Source organism: Pelodiscus sinensis, chromosome 14, assembly GCF_049634645.1.
Source record: "Pelodiscus sinensis isolate JC-2024 chromosome 14, ASM4963464v1, whole genome shotgun sequence".
Lineage (NCBI taxonomy): Eukaryota > Metazoa > Chordata > Testudines > Trionychidae > Pelodiscus > Pelodiscus sinensis.
In genome coordinates this window covers 7,462,315-7,488,093 of record NC_134724.1, presented here as the reverse complement: position 1 = coordinate 7,488,093, position 25,779 = coordinate 7,462,315, and the positions used below count along the sequence as shown (strand labels likewise).

At 45.2% G+C, this 25,779-nt stretch overlaps 1 protein-coding gene across 1 annotated transcript in view; it reads left to right on the top strand.

Annotated features, from left to right (window-relative positions):
* The window catches only part of ALDH1A3 (aldehyde dehydrogenase 1 family member A3), a 57,172-nt gene that overhangs the window by 17,805 nt on the left and 13,588 nt on the right, over positions 1-25,779 (top strand). The window contains exons 4-9 of the mRNA XM_006129200.4: positions 2,561-2,690; positions 4,455-4,516; positions 8,959-9,087; positions 12,056-12,169; positions 19,035-19,137; positions 20,276-20,460. Coding sequence (XP_006129262.2) covers positions 2,561-2,690; positions 4,455-4,516; positions 8,959-9,087; positions 12,056-12,169; positions 19,035-19,137; positions 20,276-20,460 — 723 coding nt within the window. The remainder of the gene's footprint in view (positions 1-2,560; positions 2,691-4,454; positions 4,517-8,958; positions 9,088-12,055; positions 12,170-19,034; positions 19,138-20,275; positions 20,461-25,779) is intronic.

The window sequence follows — 25,779 nt, the reverse complement described above, 5'->3', positions numbered from 1 at the left end:
ATGGGACTTCAGAGGATGTCTGTTAGCTCTCACACTTAACTGAAAGAGCTTTAACAAGAATTTCTCCAAAACATGAACTAGCCTTTGGTATTAAATAGGCATTTATACAAACAGTTCTTTTAAAACTGTTAATTTTATTTTTCTGTCTTTTCACAGTCTTCACTCTTATGGTGTCTTCCAGCTTAGACAGCATTAGACACATGCACTAAAATCTTTTGACTGTCTCTACGTTCCTCTGTAGTACAAAGAAGGATGCACATCTAAATATTTGCAAGTTACTCTTTTTAGAAGGAATAAAAAGGGTGTGGGAGAAATTGCTTTCTTCTGGTGCAGGATTTAAAATGCATTGTTAGGCACTCTTCATGAACATGCTGCTTGCAAAATGAAGCTTGACATAGGATGTGATGCTCTGTGAATTTGGATGCTCTTTGGTGTAAACAAGAAATATCATTCTGGAACAGAGTCTTGTTCTTGAAGAATGAAGCCTTGTGGTCAGTCCCTGGTCAGGAAGGACCTGATCCATAACCTGATAAAGTCAGTTCAGAGACTTTACTTGTCTGCTGTGGAACTTTCTTTTCTAACTTGGACCTGAGCCTAAACTCAAAACATATCTGATCTAACCTCCCTGAATTCCAGAAGGGCTTGTATCTGTACTCCAGCCAAATCCATATCAGCTCTGATTCAGCACAGCACTTGAACATGTGCTTAGCTTTAAGCACAGGCTCAAATTCATCCTTATTTAGCACTGCACTTCAGAAAATGCTTAAGTCCTCAGTGTGTCCACTGGAACTTAAGCACATGCTTAGAGTTAAAGATGTGGCACTTTGTTTCTGAAGTGAGTTAAGGCTTTTCCCTGAGAGCCTCATTGATCAGTCTTTATGGTTGACTTGAATCTCAATGATGAGTATAACCACCACCAGGCAGATTTGAACTTGGGACCTCCGGAGCTTAGTGGAGGAGTCTCCACAGTTTGAGCTATAAAGCCAGCTGGCTTCCAGCTTAGGCTGTAGAGCTCACTTGTTCTTATCTCTCGCCAGAAGTGGTCTAAATGCCACTGCATGGGAATGTGAACCAAGTCCGCTAGGTGTGTGGGTCCCATGAGCCCAACCAACCCCCTCATTCTGAACATCCCCAAAATCAGGAAAAATCCAGGTCTGCAGCCCTGTGGCTCAGTCTCAACACTACTGGGAACAAAACCATGTGTTTCTGCCCATCTTCATGGGCAGATCTTGTCTGCAAAAGGCCATGAGATTGAAACACCGCTTGCTAAATTGTTGGCATGCACGTGAGAGGATCTTGTTCCACGGCATAAACAAATCAGGAAGCTCAGTTGGAGCTTCCTGTAAGCCCCATGTGGAATTTTCAGACATTCCCACAACAGCTTTGATAGCTGGGTTATTTTTAGAAATCGAGGCACAGCTTGTTCCATCATTTTGGCAGATGCTGCTCCAGCCGGTTCAAAATCTGGGAAGTCTCTTCAATCTCTCTTTGGACCTCAGCATTTCGGAAGGCTGAATGTGCATGATTTCATCCTCAATTTACATTTAATTCAGCTGCCTTTTTATACTGGCTTTTTTCTGTTACTGTCCAGCTTGCATGGTGGGGAGTTGGGGAGATAGGAACGAGGCCTCTAGAGCTTGCAAGAAGAGGTTAATTGACTCAAGGCATGTGCTCTCCCAACGTGTTTTTTCCCATCATCCAGTGGACCAAAAAAGGCTTTTCCTAGATCACTTTGAACAGTGAGAGCCGGACTTTCATATCAAAAGAAAATGGGCCTGACTGTGCTCTCCATGTGGCCAGCTGGGATCCCCATGAGGGGAGCAATTAGAAAACCGAAGTCACACATCCAAGGTTGCCTTTCTTCTGAGCACAACCCAACCATGCCGTCCTCTCATGCTGTATCCCTAAAAGCTGCTGTTACAATGGAGTTACTTAGTGCAGCAATTTATGAAGTTCCTCTGGATCTATTCCAGTTCTATTGAGAACAGGTCTATGTCTACACTGAAGAAATAGTGTAATTTCCCCCTCCCCCCCACCCGTACAGTACTCTTACTAGCTTGAATAGAAACAGCACTGTTATTTGCAGCAGCTCATAACTCCTACTGCCAGCAACATGTGTTTCTACTGGTGGTGCACATCCACACTTGCCTTGGTGCACCTAACAACATTTGCTCTGCACGTGGATGGAAAAATTAGAGGTAACACTGTTGAGGAGGCGAGGTGAATGCACACCATTTGGCTTCAGGTGGATATGTACTTGACGCAGCTCAGTCGAACCTCTGCTGCCACTATGCTATTTATACTCGCGCTAGTTCTCTCTGATGAGATGTATGTATACATCACACCCCTACGTCATTGTGTAGACACAACACCGAATTGTTCTAAAGTTAGACTTTTGGTGGGAGGAAGAGATCACCCCTTTCCATTGTGCAGGGTAGAAGAAAGATAAAACTTGTAGATTGCAAAAGAGATTTCCCCCTCCCCCCAGAATTTTTAAAAACAACAGCAACCCTCATCAATATTAACCGTATATAACCATGTGTGTGATTTGTTGTTTCAGACCTTGGAAACAATGGACACAGGGAAACCTTTTCTTCATGCCTTCTTCATTGACTTGGAAGGCTGTATAAAGACACTTAGATATTATGCAGGGTGGGCTGATAAAATCCAAGGCAGAACTATCCCGGTGGGTAAGTTGAATGATTCTGCTTGTTCACGTTTAAAAGCTCCTTCAGTCTGTGAAATTGAGAGAGAACCAGCTTAGGGAGTTTCCCTCCTGGAAAAGTCATTGCTTCCCCTCCCCCCAGTTACTTGTGCCATGTTCTGTATGGATAGTGTTGGACTAAAGGTTATATGCCTCCCTGGGCGGTTTGGAACTGCCCTGTAGTTGTTTGAGCGTTCTGTCCCTGGTTAGTGTGAATCCAGTTTCACCAACAGCACAGTCTATCCTTTCAGTGAGAGTGCGATGGAAATCAAAGCTCAAAGGATATTTTGAGTCCCTTCTTTGTTAGTTAAATTAGGTTGATTAGAGCGAGGCTGGATCTTGCTAGCTCAGATCTGTGGGTGATCACAGTATGTTCAGGTGTTGAATTCCTAAGGGGTTTGATCAAACTGTTTTTATGGGTATTTAGAAATAAATCAAACACTTGCCACTTGTTTCTTCAAACACCTCTCCCAGGGGTTGTGCCCAGTTCTGTGCTTCATTACACTCATGCCAGTGGCTTTAGTGAGGGAAGAATCTAGCTGCTCATGTGTGAGCACAGGTATGGCTTGGGGAGGTTTAAGATAACAAGGGTGTTTGCATGAAGTCAGTGAGCAGCTAATTGAAAATCAGCTGCCTGCTCCTTTCTTTTGCCCTGGTGATACCTGGTGGTGCATGGAGGAAAGAGTACCACAGACAAAGGTTAAAGACCTGCTCCTTCTGGTAGCTCTGAAGGGCAGCATTTACCCCTACTTCCCTGCCCCCTTTTGCCTGCCAGTCAGCATTGGCTTATCTGTAAGGATAGCAGAGCCCAAGCCTATAGCAAAGCCAGATATCTTTGTTACCCAAGCTCACTTTAATTTGCAGATCTGTTCTCTGCGAAGTCTGGCTCTTAAACTTATTTGACCTCTTCCAAAGTGCATAATATCGAGAACCCCCTGAAATGGAGTTTCATAGAAAATAAAAATTTTAACTGAAAAATTGCTTTTATTAAATTTTTGACAGGAAATTTCCACACTAAAATATTCTTTTTTGTTTATCAGAAACAAAACAGTTGCTCGAATCAAAACAAATTTTCATTTTTTTTTAAATCAAATCTCAAAAACTTTTTTTCATTTTAAGTATTTCTTCTGGAAGTTTGTCACAAAACTCTTGGTTCGGATTTTTCCCTGTGCCATAAACCTGTTGTCTTCCCCCATCTGAATCTAACCATCGGAAGAGCACTGATAATTCAGTTTCTTTGTTCATGGAAATGTAGAATTGCACTAGTGGAATGTGTCCGAGCAGCAAGTGAAAGGGAGAATGGGTGTGAGGAAAGGCCGTGGATTCCAAAGGGTCTGAATTAGAGCAGCATTTGGCCCTCCACAGGAAGCAAAAGATTTGACTTATTCTGTGATAGATGTTTCCTATCGGATAGTTGAAGCAAAATGCAGGACAATGTAGCACTTTAAAGACTAACAAGATGGTTTATTAGATGATGTAGTCTTTAAAGTGCTACATTGTCCTGCATTTTGCTTCAACTACCCCAGACTAACACGGCTACATTTCTATCCTATCGGATAGTTTTCATCCTTTTGCTGAGCATCCCTTCTTGGTGCAGGATAAAATGCATGACTCCCCAATCCTTTCAGATTAGCTTTATCTAGCGTCTGTCTGTTCTTTATATCCTTTTATATTGTTTCTATTAGTTGACCCCCCTTCACAAGTGCAGTATGTGGTCAGTCTCTGACATGTTTTGGCTTTTGTTTTGCAGATGAAAATGTCGTCTGCTTCACCAGGCATGAACCGATGGGTGTTTGTGGGGCTATAACTCCAGTAAGTACAAAACCACCTGTTGGTTTTCTGCCAAGAGTTGCTTCTACCCTGAGGGTCCCCTGCATTTACAAAAATACCTCTGCCTGCCCCCACGCCATTGCAGTCATTGAGCTTCTAGATGAGAAGGCGGGACTGGAGGAACTTCCCTTTGGAGTCTGTTTAATGTTTCTTCTTGACTCATCAGACAGAATTAACCTATGGCAATATAAGCTGCTCTTTGTAAGACCCAGCCTTCTATGCTAATCAAGTGTCAGTCTCCTATATGGCGCTTATGCTAAAGTCACCAGTGACCAATCCAGCATCAACTGCTCTTCCTACCTTTTTGAGCCTCTTCTTACTGGGCATTTGCGAGCTAATTCCCCTGACGGTTACTCTTGCTAGCCCGCAATACTGTTTTTTAATTTTAAAAGGTGGTATTTGTTAGTTTGTGTTTCCTTGTTCCTATAGTTTGGTTGTTATAGCTGATCAGTAGCATTTTTCTTTGCCTGATGGGTTTGTTTCTGATGCTGAGAAACTCTGGCTAACACTCAGAATTCCTCAGGTCTTCATCAGGTACCGCGTTCTTTATTTAAACAGGCAGCCAGCCAGACTTTGCTTTACGGGAGCCATAATGGTTATAATGTGAACATCCGTCAGAGAAAGCTCTTGGTTAGACTCTACCAGAGAGACTTTTGTGCTGGGATGCTGGAGGCTTTGAGCCTAACCCAGTTTGCATTAACATCAAAGGAAGTTTGCCACTACCTTTAGGGGGATCCAGGGCCCTCACGACTGATTTCTGACCTAGATTTTGGAGTTGAATGGGCTGTTTGCTTTTGTGTGAGAGAGACAACTGCAGGGAGATTGGGAGATGTCGTAGGTGTGTGTCTTGTGTGTAATAGCTTGACATGTGGATCAAGAACTTGCTTTGGGAATGAAAGAGGTCTCACTCTGTTTTACGGAGCCTTGATGGGGTTATGTCTACACTGGGATGGTTTGGTGACAAAAGTGCTGTCGACATGCAAAAATGAAAACTAGTCACTTTTATTTTTCTGCCTCCCATCGATTTCATGGCCAGATGGCTAGTTCCCCTATCGACAGATAGAGCAAAGCAATGTGGGTAAGTATCCCACAGTGCAGTGTTGTGGGAAGGCGGAACTGATTTCTGCGCATCTTGGGATTCTCTCCAAGTTCTCCCACAGCATTCTCAGCTGCCGGGAGTAGCATCATGAGTCCATGCTAAGGAATGTTAAAGCAGGACAGCAGTCTCTCAGTCCTCCCCCTGCAGCAGCAGTCTGCCTGTTGCTGTGTTTCTAGCAGGGCAGAATGGGAGCATTCGGAGCATTCCAATTATTTGCTTTTTTTCTTTGTTCCCCAAATGGCTATCAGATGCTTCCCAAAGCTTTGGAAGGGGAGAGTCACATGCCTGCAGGGCAGCAGAGATCACAAAACACTGAGCATTTGGAAGGCATTATGGGATACTGGCAGAAGCCAGTTCTCACAACAAAACCAACAGAGTCCATGCTGGCTCTTTATTGTCAACAAAGGGAGGAGAAAAGACAAAAGTCTGTCATGGGAGTGGAAGTTTTTTGTTGCCAAAACTGGGTGTTTTTCCTGACAAAAGTTGCATTGTAGTGTGGACATTCTGTTTTGTCAACAAAAGACAGTTTTTGATGACAAAACATGCCGGTGTAGACAAGGCCTGAAGAACTGAGTATTATCCTTTGTGAATGAGCTGCATTCCAGTGACTCAAGAGTCCAATGAAAACAAACCTCTTGCGCTTCTTGAATTAGAGACATAAGTCTGAAAGGGACTCTTAGGTCATCGAATCCCATTCCCTGCTACCACAACCAATACTGTTTGTGCACTTAAGCTCCAACTTCCATGGACCTCTGATTCAAATATCTCTATGTCCATCCTCCAAACAGACCTGATTGTGGATTTATGCCCCTCAGAAATTCTGTTGTGGCTCTTTGCAGGCAGGAGGTTTGGAAAGCCAAGCCACCGAAGCATCCACTCGGTTCTTCTCTCTCCTCCCCTCCTCCCCCCATGATATCTCAAGATCGTATCTAACCATTTAACCTCTGGGAATTGTACACAAATATTGGGCTTAGCCTGGGCAGTGGTTATATTTGCAGTTTAACATGACTTTATGGGCACCCTGAGGCATATTGTTCCACTGTAAGGGCATAGTCATAATCAGGGCTTGACAAATAGTGTAATCTACTCGCCCATGGCGAGTAGATTACACCCTGGAAGAGCCGGCGCGGAGAGATCTGTGCATGCGCAGAACGATCTGCACATGCACAGAGCGCAGAACCGCGCGGCTGGTGAGCGGGGTTCGCTGCTGCCCGGTGAGCCCTGGTCATACCCAAAATTAGTGGCCTTGTTTTTTTATTATGTAATTCCTTTGATCTCATCAGAGTTTAACCTGGGATGAGCCTGGATCATACAGAAACTGAATATAGTTTAGTAGGGTTAGAAACTGCTCCTTAGATTACTAACATTAACATTTTAAAGGTGACCTTTATTATTCCTTGTTCTTTTGTTTATTACTATATCACTCTGTGGGGGGGATTAAACTAGGCCTGTCCTTTCATCTCCAGGCTTTGCTTTGTTAACACTGCTGAGTTTGGGTTTGCAAAGAAATCCTTCAAACTTTCATTTGCATTGAGAATGGGGGAGGCGGAGAAGAAGGGAGGTGGGGGCAAAACTAGGAAAATGTTCTATTAAAACCTTGAAGCTTAAAAATATATGGATAGATTCCCCGTACCTTTTGAGATTTGTTTAGCTTGGTATCAATTTATATGGGACTGGCCTATGTTCCCAGAATGATACTGACCTCCTTTGTAAAGTGCTTTGGTTCTACTAAGGAAAAGCTTTGTATTGGTACATCTACACTGCACACTTATTTCGAAATAAGCTATTCCAGAAGAAATACACTACAGGGAAGCCTGAAAATTAGTCCGAGGCAGGCTTCCCTAATGTAGACCTGCTACCTCGATTCCCTGGGGGGAGCTCTTTTAAAATAGCAGCAGCAGTGGAGTGCTATTCCGCACTACTGTGGAGTGCTATTCCAAAATAGCTATTTTGGAAGAGGAGTTTTTCTTGTGGAATGAGGTTTACAGAAGTCGGGATAAGCCATCTGTTTTGAATTTATTTCGAAATAACGGAATTGCTGTGTAGACACTCGTATCATTATTTTGGAATAAAGGCTGTTATTCTGAAATAATGCTGCTGTGTACATTCACCCTATGAGAGGGGTTATAGCATGATGGTTATCCAAAATCTGGCTTTCTGGCTACTGTTTTCACTTTTACCGGCGCAGTACCACCCTGGGGCACGGAGGGTCCTGGCAGGTTTGGAGCACACTTCCACGGTGTGGATTTCTTTGGCCAGTGTTAAACTTTTAATCATGGACTCTAAACCTGAGAATCAGATGAAGTAATCAGTGCTTTGTAATTACAAACTAACCACAAAAGATCAAACCTAATGGAGTTATTTGGAGACATTTAATGTGTGTAAGCATGAGGTTAACCTCATTAACATACAGGGAACCTTGAGAAATGTATTGCCGCAAATAGCCACATCAGCAAATTGGAAGTCCAGTTGTGATTTCCTGGACAGCCATCCATGCGCACGGGGCCAGGATTCAGTCCAATATGGCCCTCTAACACTTAGGTGTGGCGGGGAAGAAGGCCTGAGGTATAAATCCAACTTTTTGTTGAGACGCTGGAGTGACAAAGTAGGTGGTGACCCAGAATAACATTTCCTCTTTACAGCTTCACTACGAATGGCTTGAGCAGGCCTGCTGCTGGGGTTGGGGGCAAAAGGGGCAGCTGCCCCAGGACCTGGGGATTCAAAAGAGCACTGCAGTAGTGGTGGTGGCTGGAGTCTTAGACCCTTTAAATTGCCACTGAAGCCCCACGCTGAGCAGCACGGAGGGCTGCCTGGGGGGCTAGCCCCTGCCCTGCCCCTTCTGCTTGAGGCCCCACCTCTTCCAGGGCCGCTCTCCCCCACACACTTTGCCCAGGGGCCCAGCGGGTCTGTCAGCCCCACTGGCTGTGAGCATGCACAATGCAAGTATGTACGATGCCAGAAACAACAGTTCTTATGCATATTGATTATTCTATTTCCATTATATTTGTCTGTACTAACTCCAACTCATTAAGGCCTTGTGCGCTCCACCAGCCTCCAACTTGGTAAAACTTCTTCCTTCGCTGTCTAAGACAACCTGTTAGTGACTGGTGCAATTTGCATGCTAAACTTTTTCCAAAGGTGACACCTCCGTAACCCACCCAAGCGCCATACACTTCCATGAGTCCTTTGTAATGGTGGATATCTTCCTACTCATTTAACTTTCTCTGTAGCCAATAGATGCCACTGGAAGCAAAGGGGACCTCTGGACAGAGGCAAATAGGGATCTAACTAATGCTAATATGATCCATTTTATATTCTCTTTCAGTGGAACTTTCCATTGCTCATGCTTGTTTGGAAGATGGCACCAGCACTGTGCTGCGGGAACACGCTGGTTGTTAAACCAGCTGAGCAGACACCTCTCACATCCCTCTACCTTGGTTCCTTAATCAAGGAGGTAAGAAATCTTAGCAGTATGTTCAGGGGGTTTATGCAAGATGCTGTTTCTGATAGGCACCAAGTGCAGTTTAAAAGACAGCTATCGCCATCATCTGCTCCCAAAAATGTTGCTGCCCTCTCCATTCAGTGCCAGGCCGAGAAACAACCTTCTTCTTTCAAACTTTTCTCTCTCTCTGTATGAATGTCATAAGTGCCTTGGTAAATTACGAAAGTGTCCAGTGCTAGGCATGCAAGTAGTGCTAGTAATTTCAATGGGATCAGACTAGCCACATACTTAAAGATGGACATACGTTTATGTATCTTGCTAAGATGGTGCCTAAATCCCCAGCTATGTCATTAGCATCTCTTTTTTTCTACTACATTTAGTGAGACTATCTGAAGTTAAATTCTGCCATCCTTATTCATGTTAGCATAGTTATCCCAGAAATCATGGGACACAGTGTGATTCTACTTGGCAGAAGTACAGGTGGCAAAATATTGCTCTTAGAATCTGGGACCAGACCCCTGCAGCTGCTTCATGCACAGAAATGGCCCTACATCCTTCAACCATTTGATGACCGCCGATTTATGGAAGTGTACCTGGTGCTTAATAGAGCGAAGATATAGCCCCTGTAACAAGCATGGGTGTATGACCCAGGACCCCCTAATCCTGCACGGAAAATAATGCAGGGATAGCCATGTGCCCAAACAGTTCTTACTTGTAAGACCCAAGATCCATCCAGGAAAACACTTGTCAGATGAATGACCCAAATCCTCGCAAGCCAAGGAGTTACCTTCACCCCAGTGCAAGCCCACTGATGTCAATGTAGTTAAGCCAAGGATGAACGTGCTCCTCTCATGGGTGCCACCACCTCCCTTGACTCCTGATGGCTCAGTCCTGCAGTCTGTACACACACGTGCCTCCGTTTTGCCCTGCTTCCCCTAAACAAGTTAATTGTGCTTAAGTGACACTGAGTTCGATAGAACATGTCTCAAGTCATACTTGGTTTTATGTACTTTGCTGAGTTTTTGTGGAAGGCGGTCCCAAACACAATGATTACTTGGCCCCATGGATCTCTTGCATGCGCTCTGTCCCTCAGTGGTCTATCAAATAATATATAGAAGATTAAACCAACATTCCCTGTAGAGTGAGTATAAGCAGCATTCATTGTTGACCATTCCCCAAGCTGGGACAGGCAAGCTAGACAGCCATCAACACCCTAAAGACTTACCCAGAAGAAAGTTGAATTTTCCAAGGCAGTTTATAACCAAACCATATTCCTTTTTTGCTGTATCAGAATTTTTTCTACGTTACGTGAATTACTGGGGCAGGTGAATTTTCTTAGTGACCCCCTGAATGTGTGTACTAGAAGAATCCGCAAGAAAGGAAGGGAACCGAACGACAATCAGCTCATGGGATACTAGGCAAGCAGGTTGTGTGCCTGCGTGTCCCATCAGAAATGGAGACTGGCCAGCCTAGAAATCCGCTCTTCACAGCGACCCACGTTTCAGAGAGCAGTCAAGGAGCCTGCTGGGCCAAGACATTGGCTTGCATTTCACTAGAATTTTACCAAAGTTTGGCCTACTGCCATTGGGCCAGAACACAAGGTGGCTGTTTTTAGGTTAATACATTATAAATGTGGCAAAATCTTGCACAGATCTCTTACCAGCTGGTCTCTTAGCACTAGTGGGGGAAAAACCACATCGTCCAGTGGTGTCATACTGATACCTTAATCCTCCTGGCCCCTGAAGAGACGCAAGAGACAGCCTCAGGATCTTTCTGCACAAAACACACTTTCAAGGTAAAATCTGGCCCCGTAATCTCCAGCTGACTAGGGTCACGTAGCTGAAGGCCACGTTTGGGCAGAAGACTTTTGTTGTAACAGCAGAGCTGCAAAATGCAAATCCTCCAGTAATTCCCTCCTGGTGATTACAGGCATTTTTTAACAGGGAGCAAGCTGCCACAGTGCTGGAAAACCATTTTGAAAAGGTTCTGAATCTGGCAACTAGTCTGTTTGGATTTCAAACTTTTGTGTGCTAGATGCCTTGGTCTTTAAAAAGCACTGAGCATACTTCAGGATTTAATGAACATCTGGGCCCTGATTCTGGTTTCAAGGCAACCACTTCTGTGAGAAAAGCTGTGCGTGTAGTTTGCAGGGGGTTAACTGACTGGGGGCTTTAAGATGCTCAGCTGATTCACGTTTATAAAGTGCTCGGCTAGTTTCTATAGTGTTTTCTATCTTTGAGTGATAGGATTGCCAAGTGTCCGGATTTGAATCCGACAGTCCAGTATTTGAGCTTTCTGTTCTGGAAACAAATTGAGAAAATATAAATGTCCGGTATTTTCTAAATAAGATGTAATGTAGATTGTGATGTCCGGTATTTTTGTTGAAACCATCTGGCAACCCTATTGAGGGGAGGGCAGATCCTCCATATAGAAGCATAGTTTAGGGTATGTCTACACTACCCTCCTAGTTCGAACTAGCGGGGTAATGTAGGCATACCGCACTTGCAAATGAAGCCTGGGATTTGAATTTCCCAGGCTTCATTTGCATAAGTGGGGAGCCGCCATTTTTAAAACCCCGCTGGTTCGAACCCCGTGCAGCGCGGCTACACGGGGCATGAACTAGGTAGTTCGAAATAGGCTTCCTAGTTCGAACTACTGTTACTCCTCATTTCACGAGGAGTAACGGTAGTTCGTGCCCCGTGTAGCCGTGCTGCACGGGGTTCGAACCAGTGGGGTTTTAAAAATGGCGGCTCCCCGCTTATGCAAATGAAGCCCGGGAAACTCAAATCCCGGGCTTCATTTGCAAGTGCGGTATGCCTACATTACCCCGCTAGTTCGAACTAGGAGGGTAGTGTAGACATACCCTTAGTTTTCTTTGCCTAAGAACTGGGATATACTTCTCTTTAGTGGAGGCTGAGAGGAAATCTGAATAGTCCTTATTACTCCATTTCCATAGCACAGTCTCTAAATTCATTTTCAGGTGGGCTTTCCTCCTGGGGTGGTTAACATCGTGCCAGGATATGGCCCCACCGCTGGGGCTGCCATATCTGCCCATCTGAATGTTGACAAAATAGCTTTCACTGGATCAACGGAGGTAAGTGATCATTTTCTGCTTAAACTTGCCGTTAGCCTTGCGGTGTTACCGGATACTGTTCTTCACGAGGAGCACTGTTTGTCTTGTAGAAGTGCTGTCTGTGGAAACTTGGATCGTTGTCATTTCAATCCTACTCGGTGCTTGGAAAAAAAAATTGGCTTGGTGGAATCTTTCAGAGGCTTTTGGCAACCATCTGTCTCTGCTCCCACTGAGATCAATGACCACTGAACTGAAGCAGAGTTAGGACAAAGTTTTAATGCTTTTGAAAATCTCTCAAGTTTTGTAACCGTATTCTTGCCGTAACTCTGAATGGTTGTCCTTCCCAAATGGTGCAGCTGGGGCCTCTGGTGTTGGCCACTGTCGGCAGACAGGATGCTGAGCTAGATGGACCGTTGGTCTGACCTAATATTATTTATTTAAAATATTTTTACCCTGCCTTTCTATTTAAAATATTCAAGGCGGCTTACAAAAAACACAATACAAATATATATAAAAATTTAAAATATGAGACCCCAGAGGGACATAACCAGCTAAAAACATATAGAGAGGAGGAACACACACATAAACTCAAACATTAATAAAAGCACAAATAAAAAGGGTGGCTTTAGCCTGATGCCGAAACAACACTAGCGTTGGTGCCACGTGAATATCCCAGGGAAGAGAATTCCACAGCCTGGGAGCAAAAGCTGAGAATGCCCTGTTCCGCGTAGATGTTAATCTTATCTCTACAAGTAGGGGAACACGAAGCAAAGCCTCCCTAGCTGGCCTCAATCCCTGGGTAGGTTCATATGGGAGAAGACGGTCCTTCAGATATCCCGGACTCAACTCATTTAAGGCTTTATAGGTCATAACTAAAACCTTAAATTGTGCCCGGAAACATACCAGAAGGCAGTGCAGCTGCCGAAGCATTGGCACAATGTGCTCCATATAACTAGTGTTAGTTAAAACTCGAGCAGCTGCATTCTGGACCAGTTGGAGTTTCTGAAGGCTCTTTAGAGGCAGCCCCACATAAAGTGCATTACAATAATCCAGTCAGGATATAACAAGAGCATGGATCACTGTGGCCAAGTCATGCTTGTTCAGTAAGGGTTGCAGCTGGCGGATCAAACAAAGTTGCCCAAAGGCACTCCTGACCACCGAAGAAATCTGATTTTCAAATGTTAAAAAAGGGTCCAGGAGGACTCCCAAGCTGCATACCTGTTCTTTCAGGGGGAGAATAATCCCATCTAGAACAGGTGCCACGCCACATTCCTGAACAGATGGCTTCCTGATCCACAGGACCTCAGTCTTATCTGAGTTCAGCTTCAGCTTATTTGTCTTCATCACTACCTCCAGACACTGATTTAGATCAGTCACCACCACACCTGGTTCTAATGTCACAGGGAAACAGAGTTGGGTGTCATCTGCATATTGATGGCACCATCCTCCAAAACTCCTTATGACCTTTCCCAGCGGCTTCATGTAGATATTAAACAGCATAGGGGACAAGTATGGCTGTTTCTTATGTGCCGGTTCTGGAAACAAAGCGATGGACTGGAGAGGTCATTAGTACGACTTAATCACATCCTCTAAAAAGCCAGTTTATCAACATTGGCCACCAAAACTGCATAACTATAAACAGTGTTGTATTTATATTAAATAGTTCTGCTGCTGTTTAAATCTCATGCTAGTTACCGAGTCTTGGGGTCAAATCCTGATCCCATTCATAGAGATGCCTGCCTGCTTTGAAAAAGAAAATGATCTCTCCAGGGGCTTGGGGTTAGCAGTGTGGGGCAAGGGAGAGGCGCATGCCTTGTCAACGTGTTGCTTTATTACTACCGAGCAAACAATTGACAACCAACTTGAATGTCACTTTCAGTGAGTCTTCAAGCTATGGGTTGAATCTCTCTAGTTCAGCACCCTCAGGACCTGACTGGTGCTGAACCAGAGAATTTGCCGAACCACGGGAGGTCAATATTGTCTAGCAGCATTACTAATATTTCCACTACTTACTGGGCTCTTAGAAGACATTGAGGGGTAAATTAGAGCTAAATAACCACTCAGAACGCTGTGAGCCAGGACTGGTGGCTGTAAACAAACTTTATGGGACTGCGGGAAACTTGGCCACACCCATGATAAGTGGACATCGGCCTCGCTAAAATCATGCTGGACCACAAATGGTGCCAGACCAGTGAGTGCTGCACTAGAGAGGTTCAACCTGCAGATATTTGCTACTAAAACCTGAGCACTCTAATGGCAGGTAGAAAGAGAACACACACAGGTGGTGAATGCTGCTGAATCAAAATTTGCCTACAAGTTTAAATAGTTTTTTTTCCCACTAGTTACTTAGCTCCTTTGCCCTTGTAATTTATATTGCAAGAAAATCTATACTGATAGATGCATGTGTCTTCATTTGCTGCATGACAAAGGGCAGCCTCTGATAAAAGGAAGTGCTTATGCCAAAGATTTACATGTGTTGGCTGTTCATCCAGGCCATGTGTTGGACACATTTGTTTGTTTTTTCACTTTCCTTTGATTACTAACATCCTACTTGAGCATTCTTCCATTTTGACATTGCACCACAGGCTTTTTCTAATTTGCATAATTATGACAAATTACACTGAGCTGCCTTCTCCAACACACAAGGTGTGTCTCATTTCAAAGGTTCAAAGACCTGCCGAAAGCCAAATGTCTTGCATTTCACAACCATACCATCTAGTGGTTTATCATACATATGTGCATTCCTACTGATTATCCCAGGGAGGGGGAGGAGGGAATGCTGCCTGGAGCATCCTTCTTCCTTGTGAAGATTATGGCATAAATATGAATGGGATTGGTGGCATGTTCATGTGGAGTATTGTCCTTTCTTTGATACGCTGTAAAATACAAACATACATTATTCTTAGCCTACCAAGACAATTATTTCTATAATGAAAACCAGGTCCTCCCTATTACAAAACCAAGAAAGGCTTGAAAAACAAGAAAGTGGCTTATCATGAATCCACTTTTTATTTAAAAAATGAACGGCTCTGTAATTGAAAGAAAATGCACCAGAATCCTTTGTCTTAAGGCGCTGGCAGAAATCTTGGCTCCATCCCAGCGAGTAGGAGGAGTTCCATCAATTGCACTGGACTCAGGATTTTTATTTTGAATTGTGGGAGGACATTTGATAACTGAAGGGTTCTGATACAGTAATGAGGGACATATTGAGTACAGTTAGATAGGGCGCTAGTTCTAATCAGCTTCACTTTCTGGTTCTTTTGCATTAGCATCTTGCTTTAGTATTTGGGTACAAATACGGAAGAGGGATGGTCAAATCAAAATGAACATGGGGTAGGGAGAATGAAAACATTTTTATTAATTAGTATTTGCTTTTAACACCTATGATTTTAAGTTGTGATCTTCAGTTCCCTGACAGTGTCTCCTTCTAGCTTCCTGCTTTGCAGCAGAGAGTTAGTTTCTTAGTTTATTTTCAATCAAGCAGCTACCATATAATATTATCTCTCTGAATTCACTGTAAAGTTAATAGGGTATGTTAATTTTCAGCAGAAGACAGCTTTCTGTTTCTGTTAGCTTACCAGGACAGCCCTCAAGGTAACTGGAAGGTTCTGCACTGCTAAATAAGTTTGCAGATGACACTAAGCTAGGGGGAGAGGTAGATGCGTTGGAGCGTAGGGATAAAGCCCAGAATGAGCTAGACAAATTAGAGGATTGGGCCAAAAGAAATCTCATGAGGTTCAACAAGGACAAGTGCAGAGTTCTGCCCTTGGGATGGAAGAAACCCAGGCAATGCTACAGGCTGGGGACCAACTGGCTAAGCAGCAGTTTGGTAGAAAAGGGCCTGGGGATTATAGTGGATGAGAAGCTGGATGTGAGTCAACAGTGTGCCCTTGTAGCCAAGAGGGCTAATGGCATATTGGGGTGCATTAGTAGGAACGTTGCCAGCAGATGTAGCGAAGTGATTATTCCCCTTTATTCAGCACTGGTGAGTAGCAATGTAAGCGATAAGCCTAAATTTATCGGGTAGTCAAGTCGACTACTTGCATTCCCAGCCCCTTGCTGCCTCTTAAAAGCTGGTTCCCCCCAGCACCGTCTCCGCAGTGCTGCCTGCCATCCCCCAGGCTGCTGCCTCTATCACAGACCCCGGGGGGGGGGGGGGGGGGGAGGGGAAGGCAGGCTGCTGCGAAGCAGCCTGTGCCCACAGTGGGTCCACGAGCAGAGGCCCGGCTCTTACTACATTTAAACTGGACCTGGCGGGAGCACCTTCCCTTATCGACTAATCACACAGTACAAATTGCATTGACTGTGTGATTAGCTAATTACCTACCTCTTAACATCCTTACTGGTGAGGCCACATCTGGAGTATCGTGTCCAGTTCTGGGCCCCCCATTACAGAAAGGATGTGGGTGCAGTGGAGAAAATCCACTGGAGGGCAACAAAAATGATGAGGGGGCTGGAACACATGACTTGTGAGGAGAGGCTGAGGGATTTGGGCTTATTTAGTCTGCAGAAGAGAAGAGGGAGGAGGGATTTGAGAGCAGCCTTCAACTTCCTGAAGGGAGGTTCCAAAGAGGATGGAGAGAGGCTGTTCTCAGTAGTGACAGACAATCACGAAAGCTGCTCTGGCTATAAAGGTTGCATGTGAAACTTGAGTGTTCTGTTTTACTGCTCTGATTCCTCAAGACCTGAGTGTTTCTCCTAGGCCCAAAACTGAACACAAGGTTGAGAGGACATGCTGTTAACATACCGTAGATTCAAGGAGCGCAATCTCTTAGCTGAACAAAGAGAAGGTTAAGGAGTGGCTTGGTCACCGTTTATAAATGCATACCGGGGGAACAAATATTTGATAATGGATTTTTCAGTCTTGCTGGCAAAGGTAAAACAGAAGCCAATGGCTGGAAATTGAGGCAAGACCGATTCAGATAGCAAATAAGTCCTACATTTTTAACAATCATTTAGTTCACCATTGGAACAACTTATCATCAATTCTCTGTCACTGGAAATTCTTTAACCTAAGATTTTATGTTTTTCTAAACCATTCAAACAAAGTGTTTGGAGGAACTTCTGTGATCTGTGTTATGCAGGAGAACAGACTCACTCAGGGTACATCTACACAGTTGAGCATAGCTTGACATAAGCTACACAATTTGAGCTACCGTATTTTCCGGCGTATAAGGCGACTGGGCGTATAAGACGACCCCCTAATTTTCTAGTTAAAAGATAGGTTTTCGTCTTATACTCGCCGTATAAGACTACCCCCCCCCCCTTAAGAGGCCAACTGGCAGCGCCACAGCGCCCCTCCGCCTCCCTGGCTTTGCTCCCGGTGTCCCTGGTCTGCTGGAGACGGTCCCCAGCAGACCAGAGGCACCGGGAGCAAAGCCGCAGCCATGGCGGGGTCCCGCGCCTCTGAGGCTTTGCCAGAGCGAGCCCCTCCGCGGCTTTGTGAAGTCTCGGGGGAAGCCGGCAGCGGGGCAGCCCAGGCGCGCCTGGGCTGCCCCGCTGCCGGAGCCGCTCCGCGTCTTCCTGGTCTGCAGACCAGGGAGACGCGGAGCAGCTTTTCTCGCCCCGGAGTACACGGGCGGCGGGACCGCGAGGTCCCGCAGTCTGTGTTCTCCGGGGCGAGAAAAGCCCCGGTGTATAAGACGACCCCCGATTTTTGGGAGATGTTTTTTAGCACAAAAAGTCGTCTTATACGCCGGAAAATAGGGTATGCAAATTGCGTAGTTTATTTCGAGAGAGCACCAAATTTCAAAATAGGTTGTCTAAGCAGTACTAATTTCAAAAGAGAGTGCTATTCTGATGAAGCCCTTAATCCTTGTGCAACAAGGTTTACAAGATGTCAGAATAACAAGCCCGTTATTTTGAATGCATTTCGAAATAACGGGCTTGCTGTTACGACATGCAGAAAACTATTTTGGGATAACAGACTTGATCCTGAAATAGTGCCACTGTGTAGATGTACCCTAGATAATCCCAGAGCTTGATTTCAAATCATTTTTGTCAGAAAATACTAGGAGAAAATACAAATGAAACAAACATTTTTATTGCTCAAAAATTTTCATGGGGAAAAAAATGTTGTGGCTTAATTATATGGCTTGTGTAAATTCTTAGGGCAATTCATTCTGTAACTAAAAAATAAATCCTGTCATGAGGCTATAATGATACCAGAGACTAAATCCCTTCTTTAAATGCAAAAACTCACCTCATTCACTGTGGAGCCATGGTAGGTACCTTCATCATAATATCAGAGTATCACCTGACAGATTATACTTTTATAACAACTGTCCATTAGCAATACTGCTTGTATCAATTAGCGGCCTGATCCTGCCTCCTTTCCTCTGTCCATAAAAAACTTCCGGGAGACAAGCTTGCATAGGTAAAAATTATATCCTACCCCTTCCCAAAATTTCAGTTATATTTAGGACAAATAATAAATATTTATGATTTTTAAAATGCAGGGCCCACCTTGCATAACTCAGTACCTGTAGAATCAGTGAGAACAAAAAATAGAAAAAGATTGGAAACCTGGAATCCTAGAATGCTAGAGTTGGAAGTGGCCTCGAGAGGTCATCAAGTCCAGTCCCCTGCCCTCACAGCAGGACCATCCCTCTAGATCATCCCTGATAGATGTCTGTCCAACCTGCTCTTAAATATCTCCAGTGATGGGGATTCCACAACCTCCCTAGACAATTTAGTCCAGTGTTTAACCACCCTGAAGTTTTTTCTAATGTCCAACTTAAACCGCCCTTGCTGCAAGAATTACTTTATGATTTCAGCAGTTTCACAGCCTGTCCTGCTCTTGTAAACCGTGTACATTTTATGCTGCTTTGAATGAATGCACTTCTTTGAGGGATAAACCTGTGCCATGTGAATCCCAATGCCATAGGTTGGAAAACTGATCAAGGAAGCAGCCTCTAAAAGTAATCTCAAAAGGGTAACGCTGGAGCTTGGAGGGAAGAACCCCTGCATTGTGTGTGCCGATGCTGACTGTAAGTATTTCTCACTGTTGTCATTCAATCATTTCTAGCCTCAGTGGCCAGCACAGCACTAGTGACTCTGCTGTAACCTCACAGGGCCCCAGCAGAGGGCGCAGTGTGGTCCAACTTGTCTCAAAGCCTGGCCAAGACTGCTTTGCAGGATGGCATGCTATGCAGCTCCCTGCACCAGGCACGTGTTTGGCTCTACAGCATGTTTGTCACTAGCCACATGTGGCTGTTTGGCTGGTTGAGTGTGGCTAGCTGGCTATAGCAGTAGCCACACAGTGGCTACTGCTGAATTGGCCGTCTGTCTGTCAGTTCACCTTCTACCTACAACCATGACCTTGTAAACCTCACTCTTCATCGTTATTGCTCATACCATGCCTCTGATGGGCAATAGACAATGAAGACCAAATCCCTGCCACATGGGATCAGGACTAAATTCCGCCATCCTTAGTGAGTCTGCTCATGGGCAGTAAGGTACTACCACACTGTGAGTAAAGGTGACAGAATTGGGCCCGTAGGCCCAGGTCTACACTAGGGCTTTATTTCTAAATAACCCCCCTTAGGTCCACACTACCCAAGCCTGTCCTTTTGAAATAAAGGACCACTGATTTTGAAATCTGTACTCCTGCTTTCCTCAGGGAATAACGCTAATTTTGAAATAGTTATTTCGAAATAATGGTACGGAGGATGCTCTGGTGCCACCCTTTTGAAATCACTACTCCCCAGAGTCATTCAAACTAATTACTTCCCAGGGTTTCCTGGGGCTCTAAGTTGAGGTAGCACGTCCACATTAACGGAGCCTGCCTCGGATTCATTTTGAGGCTTCCCCATAGTGAGGTCATGCTATTTTGATTTTGTTATTTCAAGAGTTCTTAAATTGATTTCAATTATTTTGAAATATTTTCTTTGCTAAGACGTGTGCAACAGATGGGAGGATGGTGGTGCAGACTGTCAGAAGGTGTGGTCCGGAAAGGCCCAATGTTTTGAAGCTTGCTTTCTCCATAGTTTTAAAGGCTTCCTTGAAATGAGTTTTGAGGAAGCATTGAGGGGGGAGCCGGTAATGAGGGAGTTGCAACAAGTCTGGTTAATTTCTGGTTTAAGTCAGTAGAACCCCTCACTGTATGTGCTGACCTTTCATTTCCAGTGGAGTTGGCGGTCGAATGTGCCCATCAAGGAGTTTTCTTAAATCAAGGCCAGTGCTGCACTGCTGCCTCACGAGTATTTGTGGAGGAGCAGATCTACCAGGAATTTGTCAAGCGCAGCGTGGAGTATGCCAAGAAACGACTCATTGGAGACCCATTCGATGCCAAGACTGAACAAGGGCCACAGGTAATTATGTGCTTGAGAGTAGTTTTCTGTTTTCCTTGTGCGAGCGTCGTTCACATGCGAGCATGGCCCCAGCGGAAGTCCTGCGTGGGTGACTAATATGTCATTTATTGTTTGTTTTTGTTTTTCTCTCTGTTTTAAACATACATTAATCATGATGGTTGACATCAGCTCTTTCCACGAGTGAACTGCAAGTTCGATGATAAAGCAATTTGCACAAGTGGGTTGCCCTATTGCATACTAATGCAAAACATCATATGGCCCAGGGAGTAATTTGATTTGATTTTATTTGGTGCAGGCAGAGGGCTGCAGCTGCAAATGTGTTCTAATCTCTCTCAATCTCTATATACATTTTTTTTTCCTGTGGGATGACATCATCACGTCACTCTGCATCCACAGGAGCCAAGCCTTACCCACTCCCAGCCTGGTCCTCCCCAGGGCCCGCGTAGAGAGGTGGGGCTCCCAGCAGCTGAACGATAGCTGTCCCCGGCCTAGCTCACCCCAAGAGATTGGGGCTGGTGTGGCCTTGGTCCTGGCCCCCCTTCCTGGTGGCTGGGGGGCTAAAGGGCCGGGCTGGGGGAGCTGGTGCTGCCCAGGCCCTCCCTGGTGGCCAGAGGTGGGGGGGGAGCCTGGGTTGGGACAGACTCGGACCCTCCCTGCAGCTGGGGTTGAGTGGGCTTGCCCTTGGGCCCTCCCCAGCCAAGACGGGGGTTGGCGAGCAGGGAGCGAAGCCCCCTAGTTCAGCTATAAAATAGTAATGGTGTTTGGTCACGGGAGGTGTAATCTGTAACAGTGGAGCACTCAGCCCCTAATGCACAGAAGGATTTAAGCAAAGTCGGGAAAAGGTGGAATGATGCCAGGCTGACACAGATATCAGCCTTGACAGCATTTTGGGCTTTTACACCCAACGTTTTTCTAATCCCTTCTATGGAAGCCAGAAAGATCCATGATTGAGGCTAGTGTTTGCTCTTCTCCTAGGTCAGCCAGTGTTTGTTTTTGGCTTTTATTTAAAAAAAAAATCTTGATAAACCAAGAGCACCCCAGAACTTGTGCTCTGCCATAGGCAAATGGGAAAATGCCATTTCAGAAAGGTTCACATCTTGTTCTAACTGTGGAATCCATAATTAGAGCCCTGTCGGTCTGTGGATATCTGCTTTATATCGGCGAGTATCCACACTGGCAGATGTGGATGGGAGTGTCCGCAGCTCATTCTTTGGGGATAATCTGCACAGGGCTCTATCCATAACTTTCTATTTGGTTTTTCCCAGCACACATGAAAGGCCTAGGCCATTGCCATGGTAACCCTGTGTGAAGGAGGCAGGTTCTGCTCGTACAGATAGAAGCTCCTAAATCTGGGACTCTCTGGTCTGGCAGGATCACAGATGTTGCTGGACCAGAGAGCCTGGGCACCTGGGAGTGTGAGCCAGTCAGAAATCCAGCAGGGGGAGCTCCACCATTGGGACCGGTGAGCCCCATCACCGGGGAGCTGCAAGGCAGGGCAGCAGAGGGACTGGTGAGCCCCATCCCCTGGGAGCCCCAGCATGGCACAGCAACAGCAGGGCAGCCACGGAACCTCCTCCCCAGGAAGCTCTGTCCCCAGAGAGTCCCAGCTGGCTGGTAGCAATGGGCTGGAGCCAAGCCTAAGCCCTGTAGCAGCAGGGCCGGAGCCCAGTGGCAGTGGGGCTGGAGCGGAGCCAGCCGGAGCCAGGGGCTGCATCCTGGGAGGCCAGTGGCAGGGGACCTTCCTTGATCCAGCAAATTCTCATTCGAGACTGGCCAGGAGGTTCAACCCGTAGTTGGAGTTCCAAAACTGCAGAGGGCCCAGCTCTGCTAGCCATTCTGATGGTTCATAATGGCTTACTCATGCCAGTAATGTCTTTGAAATCCTTGGACTGCTTGTGTGAGTAAATTACAAGTCAAGGTGAATGAGGATGGCTGAATGGGATAGTAATTAAAACTAACCCTATCTAATTTTGTGAGAGCATCTCTTTAATGGCTAGTGCTGTAAGGCCAGATTCTGATCCCTTTACCTAGGCCTGGGCTGCAGCTAAAATTGAGATCATCATCATTATATTCTTAGGGATGTGAAAAATTTGTATGGGTCAGTGCCCACTGACACCGTTGCTGTCGATGCAGCTAGGTAAATGGAATAATGCCTCTCCCTAGCTCTCCCCACTTGAGGAGATAGATGACTTAGAGCAGGGGTGCCCAAACTTTTTTCAAAGAGGGCCAGATTTGATGAAGTGAACATGCGTGAGGGCCGACCATTTTGCCTGACATTCTTTGAACCATTAAAATTAAATGCAAATTAACTATTTTATGCAAAGTTTATTGCAAACGGCATACTTTTCATTTCGTCACATGGATGACAAATCTAAACAGGTGTTAAATCACTCTGCCTTTCATATCTGAAGGCCAGATGAAAAAAAATCCAGGAAGCTGAAATATATGTCAGGAACATTGTAAAGTACATTACATATTATTGGTAATAAAGGTTGTCTGTCAACTTTTAAGTTCAAAAAATATGAACAGGAACATAACACCAAGTATACATGTTGTGTCCAAATATATTTATAACTGATTTAGACCAACTGACATTAACTGAGATTTTACAATGTATTCATCTCAATACATATGGATTCGTTGGGGGCCATAAAAGATAGATATTGCCAAATTACCTGTGGGGCCGTATTAAACCAGAACACGGGCCGCGATTGGCCCCCGGGCCGGACTTTGGACATGCCTGACTTAGAGCAATTGCAAAAAACCTCTTCCAGCCCTGTAGGCAGCATCTGTACTATGGCACTCTAGTGCAGTGTTTCTTAAACTGTTCTGCGCGGCATACCAGTGTGCTGCGAGGCAGTCGGAGGTGTGCCGCAGAGAACAGCAGAGTTCAAAATGACCACCCTTAAAGGGGCAGGTACTTCTTTTCTCGACAAAAAATTCTTGGTGTTCCTCATTTAAAAAAAAATTGTTTGGTGATCCTCGGTCTTAAGTTTAAGAAACACTGCTCTAGTGTATACAAGCCCTCGTTTGCAAATAATGCCACAGAATCCAGTGGAATTACTTGCAGAGTAAAGGGTGTTCTAAACTGAAAACAGTGCAGCAACCCTCGGCTCCCAGCAGCATGGGATTTCACATGGCTGTGCAGATTTCATGAACTGTGACATGTTTTTCATGTTTATGAAATCGGTAGCACCGTAGACATAGTTCTGCCAACATCCTATCCTCTTGTAGACTGGGCTTTAGTTGCTATTCAGTCACAGAGAGGGTAACTTGGACTGAAAATTCTCAAAGGCAGGGGCTGTCTTTTTTTTTATTCTGTATGTATAATGCCTAGCACAACCTCGTGTTCCCAGGTCTTATGTTAATGCAGATGATGACAATGCAGCAAGTAATGAAGGTGGGGTGTGCACTGGCTTACCTATAACACAGATGCATTTGAGCTTCCCCCCACCCGTATGTCTCGGGTTGCCAACCATCTAAGCAAGAAGAGACCCAAGAGAGGGAGTGGAAGGTGGAGGAGGGTTTTTCAGAGCTTTCATGTGGTTCTCAGTGCAACGCAAACCGTTTTCTCTGTCTGCACATAATCAGAACAGCTGCTTTTCTCTGGAGTCTGTTTTTTGGACTGGGTGCATACAGAGTGGCAGTGCAGAAACACATGCATTGTTGAACGAATGGTTCACATCTGAAGTAGGAAAACAACTAAACCATTTAAAAGCGCACACACCAGTACTCTAAAAATTCCTCCAAAATTGGTTACCAGAGACACAGGGATACATCCTGGGGCAATTGCCCCCTTACCCCACCCTGTTTGTGGGCCTGTGTATGGCCTGTACATGTATATGAGCAGCTGAGTCACAGCACTAGCTTTCCTCTTTGTAGTGCCTCAGGGAAACATACAGAATGAAGTTATTCCATGAAAAGCAGTTGTGGCTCATCACACATTCAGTAACTCCCTTAACGTACCAGGAGCCCCAGCTCTGAGACAAACTTTGGATCGTGTGTCTCAGGTGGACAGGAAGGAACATGGCCTGTCTTCAGGCTCAGGTTGGTTCTAGAGGATGGTCTTTCTGGTCCCCCTTCAGCTGCAGGTGCTTCTAGATGGATACCGTGGGCTTGTCACAAGGCACGTGACAAGCCAGGATGTGACATTACAGTGACTTTGCTCCTGCACGTTTAAAAAAAAAATCCTTACTCTGTCCTGGGGGAATCCTGCAATGGTTGCAGTTTATTCCAAATGCAGAATTCCCCCAGGACTGCTCTTGGAAATGGGAGTGTGTCCCAGCGCATCATGGAAGATCACTGGTCTCTGGCAGCAGGGTCCTCACAGCCAGCTAGTGTGCTGCAGGTTCACATTCCGGCTTGCTGTGCGCTAACCTGCCATGGAGACAAGCCTTATGCGTAGCAATTTAAAATAAGCGCAGAGAATGAAATGCTGGGAAACGCTCTGCACTTCATGGACTTACGGTTGGTGCTGCTATAACCTACGGACCTTCTGCATGAGGTGCACTATCCCATCTAGTTGCAGAGGCAACTTAGAGAGAAGAATGAGTCTGCTTTACAGTCTTAGCTACCAGCCAGCTGGCTTTTAGCATATCCAGTAGAGCTCCGCACTAAGCTCCAGCGATCCCCAGTTCAATCCCACCTGTTGCTGTTTCACTGTATGAAATAAAACTTTAGAGATAAGCAAAGAGATGGGCTGAGCTGGGTGAAGCACCAGGACTAGAACCGCTGTACAATGCTGCCCAGCCTTTTAAATGTGATTTCTCACCTTGGCCCAATGAGTTTCCTGGCTGGTTGCAGATCCAAACTAGCCTTCATCTTACACAGCATCCAGCAGGGGGCGTCTGAGCCAAGTGCAGATTCCAAATGCAGACTATCAGAAATCTGGTGTTTGGGGTTTGAATGGCTGCATGTAGAAGATAATACAGTAAGTCAGCACAAGCTGCAAACTTCCTACCTAACCCATCAATTAATGATGCATGACAGGCAATATTAGGATGTGTTAAAACCCTAGTAGATTGGGACAGATAACCACTGTCTACCCTTTCTGACGAGATAGTGGTAGATTACTGCGTTCTGCCATGCATGCGTTAGGAGTATTTTACCTTTAAATCTTAAGCTGAGACTGAAATTGTCCAAAGAAGGGCCACAAAGACAGCGGAAAGCCTGAGTGAGGCAGGCATGTGAGGAGAAACCACACATAAGAAATGTATTTTGCTTGGGAAGAAAATGTTGGAGGATCTTTGAGGGAGCCCTATAAAATTCGGAGTGGAATCGTGAGCTCCAGTTACCCTGTGGTGCATGTTTGTGCAGACC